The following is an 11834-nucleotide window of genomic DNA, read 5'->3' on the forward strand; positions in this document are numbered from 1 at the left end:
GAGTATAAACCTTTACCATTCTGTTTGGGAACTGCCTATAATGCATGTAGTATGGAAGATATAGCCATCTCATAGTTGTTGCGTTGACAGCGAAAGTATGCCGCTCAAAATGTTATTCAATCTCTATTTTAAAATCGAGCTCTGGCACCTCTACAAATCCCTGCTTCCCTCTGCGAAGGGCCTTTCTATTTACTTTTATGTTGAGTCATCACCCTTCTTATTAAAAGCACCCACTGGAGAGCACACTGTCATTTGCATTCATTACTATTGGTTTATATTGGGTATGACTTGACTTGATCTCTTTTACCATGAATTACAATGTTTAGTCAGTCCTTGATCTTTAAAGGTGCTCTGAGTTTATGTTTTGCGGTCTCAGAAAGGGCTAGCGAGATACCATTTTGTTATATCATGTTATAATTATTTTGAGAAAGTGTTGTCATCCGTGTTTTATTCTTATGGCTTGCTAGCTGATTATGCTATTGATATGAGTAATTGTGAGACCTATGTGTTATTGTGAGTATGGTTAGTTCAAAATATTTGCTGAAATTTGAATGCTGGCTTTTCATGTTTACAACAACAAGAGCAAACAGAGTTTGTAAAAGTTTTTCTTTATCACTTTCAGTTTATCAACTGAATTGCTTGAGGAGAAGCAAAGGTTTAAGCTTGGGGGAGTTGATACGTCTCCAACGTATCTACTTTTCCAAACACTTTTGCCTTGTTTTGGACTCTAACTTGTATGATTTGAATGAAACTAACCCGGACTGACGCTGTTTTCAGCAGAACTGCCATGATGTTGTTTTATGTGTAGAAAAGAAAAGTTCTCAGAATGTCCTGGAAATCCACGGAGGCACTTTTTGGAATCAATACCAGGGGGCCCACAGGCCGTCCATGAGACAGGGGGGCGCGCCCTCCCCCTAGGGCGCGGCCTCCTATCTCGTGGCCCCCCTGGAGCTCCACCGACCTCAACTCCAACTCCATATATTCCGTTTCACGGAGAAAAAAATCAGAGAGAAAGTGTCATCGCGTTTTACGACACGGAGCCGCCGCCAAGCCCTAATCTCTCTCAGGAGGGCTGATCTGGAGTCCGTTCGGGGCTCCAGAGAGGGGGCTTCGTCGCCATCGTCATCATCAACCATCCTCCATCACCAATTTCATGATGCTCACCGCCGTGCGTGAGTAATTCCATCATTGACTTGCTGGACGGTGATGGGTTGGATGAGATTTACCATGTAATCAAGTTAGTTTTGTTGGGGTTTGATCCCTAGTATCCACTATGTTTTGAGATTGATGTTGCTATGACTTTGCTATGCTTAATGCTTGTCACTAGGGCCCGAGTGCCATGATTTCAGATCTGAACCTATTATGTTTTCATGAATATATGTGTGTTCTTGATCCTATCTTGCAAGTCTATAGTCACCTATTATGTGTTATGATCCGATAACCCCGAAGTGACAATAATCGGGATACTTCTCAGTGATGACCGTAGTTTGAGGAGTTCATGTATTCACTATGTGCTAATGCTTTGTTCCGGTTCTCTATTAAAAGGAGGCCTTAATATCCCTTAGTTTCAGCTAGGACCCCGCTGCCACGGGAGGGTAGGACAAAAGATGTCATGCAAGTTCTTTTCCATAAGCACGCATGACTATTTACGGAATACATGCCTACATTACATTGATGAACTGGAGCTAGTTCTGTGTCACCCTATGTTATAGCTATTACATGAGGAATCGCATCCGGCATAATTATCCATCACTGATCCATTGCCTACGAGCTTTTCACACATTGTTCTCCGCTTATTTACTTTTCCGTTGCTGCTGTTACAACTACTACAAAAACCCAAAAACATTTATCTCTACTTTTGCTACCGTTACCATTATTATCATACCACTTTTGCTACTAAATACTTTGCTGCAGATACTAAGTTATCCAGGTGTGGTTGAATTGACAACTCAACTGCTAATACTCAAGAATATTCTTTGGCTCCCCTTGTGTCGAATCAATAAATTTGGGTTGAATACTTTACCCTCGAAAGCGGTTGTGATCCCCTACACTTGTGGGTTATCAGTCTTCCACTTGAGAGAAATTTGTTGTTGTCCAAAGAACTCTGCGCTTGAAGGCCCAACATGAGTCTACAAAAATAAGTTGTGTAGTAGACATCACGCGTCTCAATGATTGCATCATTTATAGGTAAGAGTATGGTTCTATAACCTTCCACCTTGGGTCTCCATGAAGTGGACATATATGCAAATGTTTGGAACTTTAACTAATTTAGTCAAAGGACACCTGAAGGCACACTTTAACATGTACAGAAAAAATGAAACACAAAAGAAAAACATTTCTGCTAAAAACATGGTACACAAAATAGTGTAGCGGCGATCACCATAAGGAAAACGCTGCTAACATGAATCGCTAGTAGCATGCAGGCCTCCGGCAGCTGCTAGTGGGTAAGTCTAGCAGCCTTGCTAGCCAATGTGTATCCCGCTAATTTAGCTTTTAATAGTAATTCCACTTTATATTTGTAAACATCCCCAACAAAATGCCATAATTGGAGATGTAGCTCCGAATTGTTGATATTTCATGTATACAAACTGCCCAAGTCAAATAAATTGACAACACTGCCTTCTCTTTCTCAAACTACCCACTTCCTCCTTCAAAACATTGAATGTCCTCTTGATATTCACTCAGCTTTCTGAAGCAATTTACACAAATGATGGAATTTCAAATACTGTACCAAAGAAGAGGAAGCCAAAGCAAAGGCAGCCATGGACTACAAAGAAGATTAGCAAGCCACCACTAGTTGCATCCATAAACAGGCTAAGACGAACCATTTCGTGCCTAATGTTCCGTTGTTTCAAGGGGTCCATTTCCTGGTTGAACCCATTGTACATAATTTCATGTACGAGATCATGGTGCTTGAAATGAAGCTTCTTCATGACGACATCCTGAATAGAGAGTTGGCGGCCAAGGTCAATTTTCACAGTCCTTGGCAAAATCTTCCGGTATATGCAATGAAGGTGGCTAAGGGTCTCGGCTACATTGATGATTTCCCCGCAAACAAGTTCTATATAGATTTCGACCAGATCTTCAGCCTGATCCACCTCTAGCAATTTGAGGGACCTTCCTTAGTTAGGCTATGGGTGCTTCATCTAGCTAACAAGCTCAAGTATGCCAACGTGAGGATGGTCTCTGTGGTGTACCCTTATCACATGCACCACAATAACCATAAGAGTTGAGAAGGTAGGAGAGTGATAAAGATCTACTTGTAGAATTTATGGTTCAACATAGACATGCAAACTACCATCTTGTGCCCCACCGTGGTGAGTGTTCGCTAGCTAGCATCAATGCACATATGCTTTCTCAGATGTATAGTATATATCCTCTCATTGTACAAAGATTGATGGTAGTTACTTCTTTGTTTGATTGTTTGCATAGTGACGAGCACTAGGTCCTCTTGATTCTATCCCCAAACACTTGAAATTCTTATGTCTTGAATTTGCATCAAAAGATCGAGAAAGACTACAACAAACTGAAGTCAGTTATGGATGATGTTCTCGTAGAGTTTGAGAACAGCGTAGGACCGATAAAGCCAGAGTTCAGAAAGAAAAACAGCTTGGGCTTAGCACAATTCGCCCACAACACAACCTTCTGTTTCTTGCAACTGTAAACTGAAAGAAGTCATCAACCACATGGTTGATTGCATGCTTCACCAATGGGGGGGGGGGGACCTTGCCATTCTCACACCGGATGATAGTCGAGTTGAGTTTAGACGGATGCAGAGCAACGTTGCAAACATTATCAACAATGACGTCACCTACAAGAAGGGGATGGACTACAACGACTCACATGAACCCCTCGAGGAGCGGTGGGATTGGCGGAAGCGACATCATAGCAACTTTAAAACCTCGACTATGTCCATGAAATGAAGGACATTCATAGTTGACTAATAGCAACAATTGCCGTGTTGAAATTTTTTTCTAAACAAGACTTGGCAGCCCTTACCATACCTTTTGTGTCAATCTGAACTTCGGCCCTTAAGTCTGTAACGTTACTACTTGTTGCACGTATCGAGAGTTCGAGACATGGTGACTCTAGCATGACATCAAAATGAGCCCTTTGGCTCATAGATGCTGCCGTGGCCAAAAAGTTAGCCTTTAGGTTCATAAATGTTGTCATCATTTGCTATGTAATCTTCCTATATATGATAGATTCGTGTAAAGTATTACATAATAACATTCATTATTTAATTGCATAATATTTATTATTTCTGCACATATGAAATCTGCAACAGTTGTAGAAAAAACACCATCGTGGCAGCATTTCTGTTGTCCCTACAAAACAACTAGCCGCGTTTGTTATCAGCAAGATGCTAATTGTATCCGAAACTAGAAGCGTTCGCATAAAGGGCACATGTAGATTAGCTTTGACAACAGTGGCATTTGAGTAAAGCAAACTTTGCTAGCGTTGTACCTACTGGTAGCATTCTAGGAAAAGACACGCTAGTCATGAGTAGCACAGTAGTTGCATCCGTCCCACACGCTGCTAACTGTATCACACTAGCCGCGTGCATGGCACGCATTGCTAACCTTACCATACCAGCAACGTGTTACCGGGCGGCGTCCACTCCGAACACGGCTGGTGGGCTATCCCGCACGCGGATAGTAGTGGGTTCCTGTACTAGTGATGTGTCCCGCTCCATGCTAGTACAAAGGAGGAGGTGTTGAGTTCCCTCAAAAAAAGGAGGAGGTGTTGAGTTGTTGTATGTCGGGCATCCGCAAGGTCCTCGGTGGTGCCGTGATGACGTAGGGGCTGATAAAGGAGTGCAGTCGTGGCTGGCCAAAGTCGATCTGGGCGCTGGCGATGCACCACCATCCACGCACAACATCAAGGCCCATGTTGGTGTGAGGATGATATTGTGTGCCGAAGATCGGCTCTGATGGCTGCAACTCGGTCAATAGGTGGGAGGATGAGATGTGCGGACCTGTATGTTCATTGGGCTTGGGCAGAAATTTTTGTGTGGAGGTGAAATGATGCATCTGGGCTAGTGTGTCGTTTATTTTTGAATGCGAAAGAGGAAACAATTTCGGGCCAGGGAGGGCTGGCCTTAGGTTGACTGCTACGCTTACAGAATTGCTGACTAACAGTACATGAAAATAGAAAAACAAAATAATTGATCATGTGGCATATGTGGTGAGGTAAACAGGGTATATGTCAACATAAATAAGATAGTGGGTATGAACTTCTTAGGTACTCCCTCCGCCCCTAAATAGATGGCATACAAATTCAGATAAAAATTCTGCTATATCAAGTTTGAAGAAATATGTAGAAGAAATTGTGAAAATATATCTAATAGTGGATTGATATTGGTTTGGTGTTGTTTATCTTCAAAAAAATTACATAGAAGGGTTTCCCCCTGCAACAAACTTTTACTAAAAAGCCAAGGCAATCACCACACACAAACTTAACAGCTCTCGGCACATCCAAGAAATAGCTACAACTGACTTAAGTTATATAGAATCTCTCCCTGAAACGCTCACAAAGTTTGAGCCAGGGGCAGACGACAGAGCTTATTAAACGACTATCAGCACAACTAAACAGGAAGGTCTATTGATTAACTACCCAACAACATCAGCAGTCCAGGCAATCCTAAGCAGTTCCCCTCGTCTATAGTCAAGCAGCCTTAAGCATGAAGGAGGATCACAACTTGATTGTCTGAATGCAGCATAACCTCCGTATCGGCCCATCACCTCCGACATAGCCATAGCGACGATCCTATTTGACTATTAGTGCCAATATGTCAGCTTTTTATTTTCTTTCAGACTGCTTGTGTTTGGCTATGTGCATCCTAACTATGCAGAGATCGGGTGTTTCTCATCATGATTTGTATCTTCTTGATGCTACGTTTTGAGTTAGTAAAAATGCCCTTTATCGAAAAAGTATCTTCCATTGTGGAATTCTCGCGCCCAGCATGTCCAGGATGCATTGAACACTTCGCCAACTTCGTGCCTGAAAGACAAATTCGTTTCAGAACAACCATAAACTCCATAAGGCAGCAGAAGCAGATTAATAGCATCACAACATTTTTTAGTTTCCCAGAAGAAAAGCAGAGAATAGCAGGAGCTGAGACATGAATGTTGAAAATCTCTGCAACCATATTCCACATGTGTTGGGCAACAATGCAATCAAACAATAAATGTTGGATACTTTCAGGTTCATCACAAAAGACACATGACACATCATCAACATGTCTGCGTTTGCTAAGTTATCTCTTGTTAGACTTCTGTTATGAGCAATAATCTACAAGAATACATGGATGTTGGGAGGTACTTTGGTTTCCCAAATAAATTCTTTCAGATCAGAGGATACACCCCCAAAGTTGATTTCCTTATATAAGGAGTTAACAGAATACAGACAAGATTTTTGCAAGGTCCAGATAGGCCTATCTAAATCACTTGTCGGAGAGAAGTTTCTAACCAAATCCACTAACTCAAACCATCTGGTCAAGGTTTGTTCATCCACACACCTTCTCAAGGTAAGATGGAGATCAACCCCGTCCCACACTTGGGCAATGGAGGCATCTTGTTGCTCATAGATCACAAAAAGATCCCATATCCTAGTTTTAAGAGAGCACTCCCCTAACCAAGTATCATGCCAAAAAGACACATTTTCTCCATTCCCAGGAACCCATCTATAAAAGACATTGGCAGCAGCAAAAGCCCAAGTGAACTTTTTTAGAATGGAGAACCATTCCCAGCTCTATCCACAATATATTGGGTTAATCAATGGTATACTTGAAGCACATGAGTTTTTTTCCAATCAGTATTGCTATCATCAAAAAATATTTTAAGAAGCCAACAAAGCCATGTTAAAATCTCTAAGGTTGGGAACACTCAACCCACCAAACATTGACTTAGTTAAACTTAGAAACATTGACTTTTGGATTCAGTTTATGCACCATCCTTTTGGAAACAGAGGTAGTAGTATATAGGATATCATCGGATTACAACAAGACGTAAGCTAGAGAGGTACTCCCTCCCTTATGTCATATAAGAGCATTTAGATCACTATTTTAGTGATCTAACCGCTCTTATATTTCTTTACAGAGGGACTAACCCTTCACGGAGAATAGAGGGGACTGCAACACTTGGAAGAAAAGACAAATCTAGCTGTAAACTTCGTTGCCCATCTAATTGTATTAAATTTGGTTGCCTTAGTGGCTAAGGCTTTGGCCATTCCAAACAAGAAAAGACAAATTTCTTGGCTCGATAAATTTATTAGATTGGTATAATACGAGATCTAGAGCGTTTAGCTGGCTACTTACCTGGTTCCCTCATGCGCCGGCCGCATGTGAGATGCATAATGATGGATGCTCTCCATGTTACCATATTCTCCTAGTTTGATTGGTTCCCATAGGAGGTCGCGTGCGCCACATGTTACATCCATGTTACCATACAGCCTAGCTTGAAGGAGAGAGCTACGTAGGTTGCCAGCTTTGTGAAGTTACAAGTCAACCGTACGTGATAACCGCAATTTTGAGAGAGCTGTAGACGGCCGGCCTCCCTCCTCATTGGTTCAATATAAAACCCGAGCATCACTCCTCCCTCCCCATTCGTTGCTCGAGAAGCATGTTTGGTCCGGGGCAAAAAACGTTCAAGATCCTGTGCCGCGCCGACGAGGGGTACTGCGTCACCGTCCGCGGCGGAGACGATGGCGATGCCGCCGTCGTCATGGCGGCAGCAGACCCCGACGACGAGTACCAGGCAAGGCAGCCTCCCCTGTTCGATATTAGTTAGCTAATTTCTATTCAATTGTAAAGCTCGATCGATCGGTCGCGTTTCTAGTATTTCATTTCACGGATCATGCATATGGGCTGTTGCAGCACTGGTACAAGGACATGAGACGCAGCACGAGGGTGAAGGACGAGGAGGGGTACCCGGCGTTCGCGCTCGTCAACAAGGCCACCGGGCTGGCCATCAAGCACTCACTCGGCCAGTCCCATCCCGTGAGCACCAACCAAACCAATCATTCAGTGCCGCTCTTGACTGAATTTTCTTGGATCTTTCTATAATTGTTGTCCCTGCCGAACTATCAATCTGTGCTCAAATCACATGAATCTTTGCAGGTAGATCTGGTACCGTACGAGTACGACCCAGCGGTGATGGACCTGTCGGTGCTGTGGACGCAGAGCAGGGACGTGGGCGACGGCTTCCGCTGCATCCGCATGGTCAGCAACATCTACCTCAACTTTGACGCCTTCGAGGGCGAGCCGGACCTTCAGGACGGCACCGTCGTCGGGCTGTGGGAGTGGAACGAGGGGGGGAACCAGTGCTGGAAGATCCTGCCGTGGGGCACCGACGCCGACGCTCCACCACCTGCAGCAGCCTACGGGGACGACGACGAGTTCGGCGGGTACCACGGCGGCCAGGACCAGGAGACTGCGCGTTTCAGCTACGGCGGAGACGATGCGGTATCACAGGACCAAGGCCAAGGGTACGACGGTGGCTTGCCTCCTGCGCTGTCTTCCGAGTGCACCGTCCGCATCTTCTGCAGCGCCGGCGGCGAGGAGTACAGCGTCGCCGCGAGGGACGGAACCGTGTGCCTCGCTCCTACCGACCCCGGCGACGACTCGCAGGTGACAACAGATAATCAAAACATCACCATCTCATCGATCTTAATTAATTGGTGACCCAGCTAATAAATCATAAATATGAAACGAAATGTATGTAGCACTGGGTGAAGGACATGCGGCGCAGCACCAGCATCAAGGACGAGGATGGGTACCCTGCGTTCGCCCTGGTGAACAAGCTCACCGGCGAAGCCATCAAGCATTCCCTTGGAGAGAGCCACCCTGTAAGCTTATAACATGTTCACCGTTACTTAACTCCCTAATTAGGTTTCTGCAACTGCAATACTGCAGACTGAGAATATGTACCTCAGGTTCGGCTTGTGCCCTACGACCCGGAGTACCTGGACGAGTCGGTGCTGTGGACGGAGAGCGAGGACGTCGGCGACGGCTTCCGCTGCGTCCGCATGGTGAACAACATCCACCTCAACTTTGACGCCCTCGACGCCGGCGAGGGCCAGGGTGGCGTGCACGACGGCACGACTATCGTCCTGTGGGAGTGGTTTGAAGGAGAGAACCAACGCTGGAAGATCCTTCCTTGGTGTGAGTAAATATGCATGGAAGTCGGCCACGGCCAGGGCCGCTTCTTTTTCCGCCACCGTTGTGTTTCTCGTACTAGTCCCACAAGGAATACCGTCTCCCAAGTTTGATCCTGGTTTCGATGGTGTGTCTAGCGTTGTCGGAGGATGTATGGAGGTATGTCTCCGTCTGATCTCGTGGGATTCTGTTGATGCTGTTCTTAGGTGGGTCTGTTTGGATGTTGTCTTCGTTCGTGTGTCTACAGGTTTGATTCTTTCAATCTACGACTCTATTCATCAAAGATGGTTGCTGCTCTTGTGCGCTGGTCCTACTGGGTCTGAGCATGATGACATCCCTACTTTTTACTACAATAAGATTTGCGTAAGTGTTTGTAGTCATCACTAGATGGTCCATGGACCTGGTTGTAATTTTTGTTACCTATCGTGTTCTCAGCATCGCCATGGTTTATTATGAACAGCTGGGAAGTTTCTTCCAGGTCATCAACTGTGGGGGTTTCATGTTTCTCTCTGAGCTCACCTTCCCAGTCAACGACTTCTTCATCCTCTCCCTTCGTGACCCACACCATGGCCACCTGCTACTGCAATTCTGGTAGTCCGTCAACATAGCATGTGAAGCAGTTCAAACCCAGGGCATGTGGCTGGTGTTGGGCTAACTTGCGGCTAGTCCGATCTTTCGATTCACTCCAATTGCCTTGGGCGTGCGGGACTGCGGTACACATCCCACTGCCAGGTGTGACCGGAGAGCACTCGAGTGCTTCGGTAACCCTAGGGAGCCACATGGCGATGAATATGTGGCTCCCCATCTTGTCTCATTTGTCGCAACCTCACCTACCATTGCCCACACATCCTGGTCCGGGTGCTCGTGGACCAGCCGCTCCACCTGATTCATTGGTCCACTGCTTACCGCTTGTCCATCGGCCCACGGCCTCCCCTCCTCGCGCTCCTACATCTCTGTACCCCTCAGGCTGGTTATAATGAAAGTATCATATACTAGTATCATATGCCTGATACTACCTCCCTAATGCATAGTATGATATACTATCTAGTATCATGTAGTACTTTATTTATTAACATGCATGGCATATAGAAGTATAACATTTATTATGATATTGTATCATGGTATGATACTCAACTCTCTCTTTCTTCATTTAATTCCATGACACCTAATCAAACTTGCCTAGGTGGCATGCATGATACTAACTATGATACTACCATTACAACCAGCCTCACCCATCACTGCCAGCCCGCTTGTCTCCCCTTGAGCTTTATTATAGGAATCTAAGCATGTACACAAGTAAGCTAGAAATAACAGTGGAGCCTAGTATTACACCCCAATAGTTCAAAATTATAGTTTCTCTCGTGTGATCTTGTCCTTCCTTCTTTGCATCTTCTCTACATAGTTCATGTCGCTGCTCATGACACCGTTGGGCTATCCACTTAGTAAATGTTCTCTCATGAACAACCAGTCATTCTAAATAACTACGCAGCTTAGTGCTGGAACAGTTTACAATTAGCACGTTTATTTGGAATTGATCTCTACATTATAATTATTTCATGAGCATCATATTTCGGAGGATCTAACCAACCCCTCAAGTTTTTCTAAACAAAATGTTGCCAATTGTCCAAAATGCCCTTCTCAAGCCCAAGATAATTTGGATAGAGCCTCATATTTATTAGATGAACCCTCCCGAATTTTTAATGTCTAAAATGACTTAATTTGGATGAAACCCCAAACCCTAACTAAAATCATATTTCTAATAAAAGGATATTTTTGGAATATTTGAACTGAGAAACTTTCACAAGGTAAATTCTCTTAAAAATCTTATTGTAGCCTTCCAATATTGGTAAAGAAGCTAGAATAATTATTCCAAGATTTATGGAGCAATATATCACACTTTACATTTCTTTTCTTTTCTTTGCTGGGATCGCACTTACATTTCAACCCAAATATTAATCAAAATGAATTTATTTCCATCCCAAATATAAATCCAAAATTGGTGATTATTTTTGTGGTTCCTAGTTTTGGTCCATAGAGGGTTGACAACAATTGCGAATGAATATGGATACTATTTGACCCATCATATACATATTTAAAACATGTGCAAACCACTTATGAAACATGAATTTTAATAAAGACCACACCATACACTTGGGTCATAGAGGCTTCGCAAAGATTTTCAATGGATTTTAATAGAAACCACTTAGTAGGAAGGTACAATAATTTGAATAGGCTGGCATATCCCTGTGCACGCGTGCGTACCAGCGTACGTTCGACTCACGCATCGCTCAAAACGAAAGTACAGCGGCTTGCTGGGGGGCGCTTGCTCACTGCCAAATCTGTGTAAATGTTACACAGGCCGGGGATGCCTTCTTTTGTGAAAGAAATTGTGTGCTTGGGTTTCGGGGCCTGAAGAAACTATTTTTAAAAGAATGATCTTTTGCAAAAATCCGCTCGCATTATGAGACCAAGGCTATCAGTCTAGTAGTAGAACCAAGCAATACTATATAAACAGCACCCGCACACAAACAACAAATATTTACAACCGCGTAGAGGGTTGTCAATCCCTCAACGGTAATGAGCAAGATTAAATTATATAGTTTTTGATAGATAAAACTGACAAAAATACAAAATAAAAGAAATAAAAAAATTGCAACAAGATATTTTTGGATTTAAT

The 11834-nt window shown here is 43.8% G+C and overlaps 1 protein-coding gene across 1 annotated transcript; it reads left to right on the forward strand.

Annotated features, from left to right (window-relative positions):
- Positions 1-7595: 7595 nt before the first annotated feature.
- Positions 7596-9634, forward strand: LOC123161428 (ricin B-like lectin R40G2). Its single transcript, XM_044579262.1, has 5 exons — positions 7596-7757; positions 7877-7999; positions 8120-8629; positions 8725-8847; positions 8935-9634. The coding sequence occupies exons 1-5, from the start codon at positions 7623-7625 to the stop codon at positions 9169-9171; spliced, it is 1128 nt and encodes a 375-aa protein (XP_044435197.1). The 5' UTR covers positions 7596-7622; the 3' UTR covers positions 9172-9634.
- The last annotated feature ends 2200 nt before the right edge of the window (positions 9635-11834 follow it).

Source organism: Triticum aestivum, chromosome 7B, assembly GCF_018294505.1.
Source record: "Triticum aestivum cultivar Chinese Spring chromosome 7B, IWGSC CS RefSeq v2.1, whole genome shotgun sequence".
Classification (NCBI taxonomy): domain Eukaryota; kingdom Viridiplantae; phylum Streptophyta; class Magnoliopsida; order Poales; family Poaceae; genus Triticum; species Triticum aestivum.

What these genes read in the sequence shown, in the direction of transcription:
- LOC123161428 (XM_044579262.1), top strand. Translation starts at nt 7,623, where the DNA reads ATGTTTGGTCCGGGGCAAAAAACGTTCAAGATCCTGTGCCGCGCCGAC. An exon ending in CACTCGGCCAGTCCCATCCC is followed by an intron (nt 8,000 to 8,119) that starts GTGAGCACCAAC and finishes GAATCTTTGCAG; the next exon opens with GTAGATCTGGTACCGTACGA. An exon ending in ACCCCGGCGACGACTCGCAG is followed by an intron (nt 8,630 to 8,724) that starts GTGACAACAGAT and finishes AAATGTATGTAG; the next exon opens with CACTGGGTGAAGGACATGCG.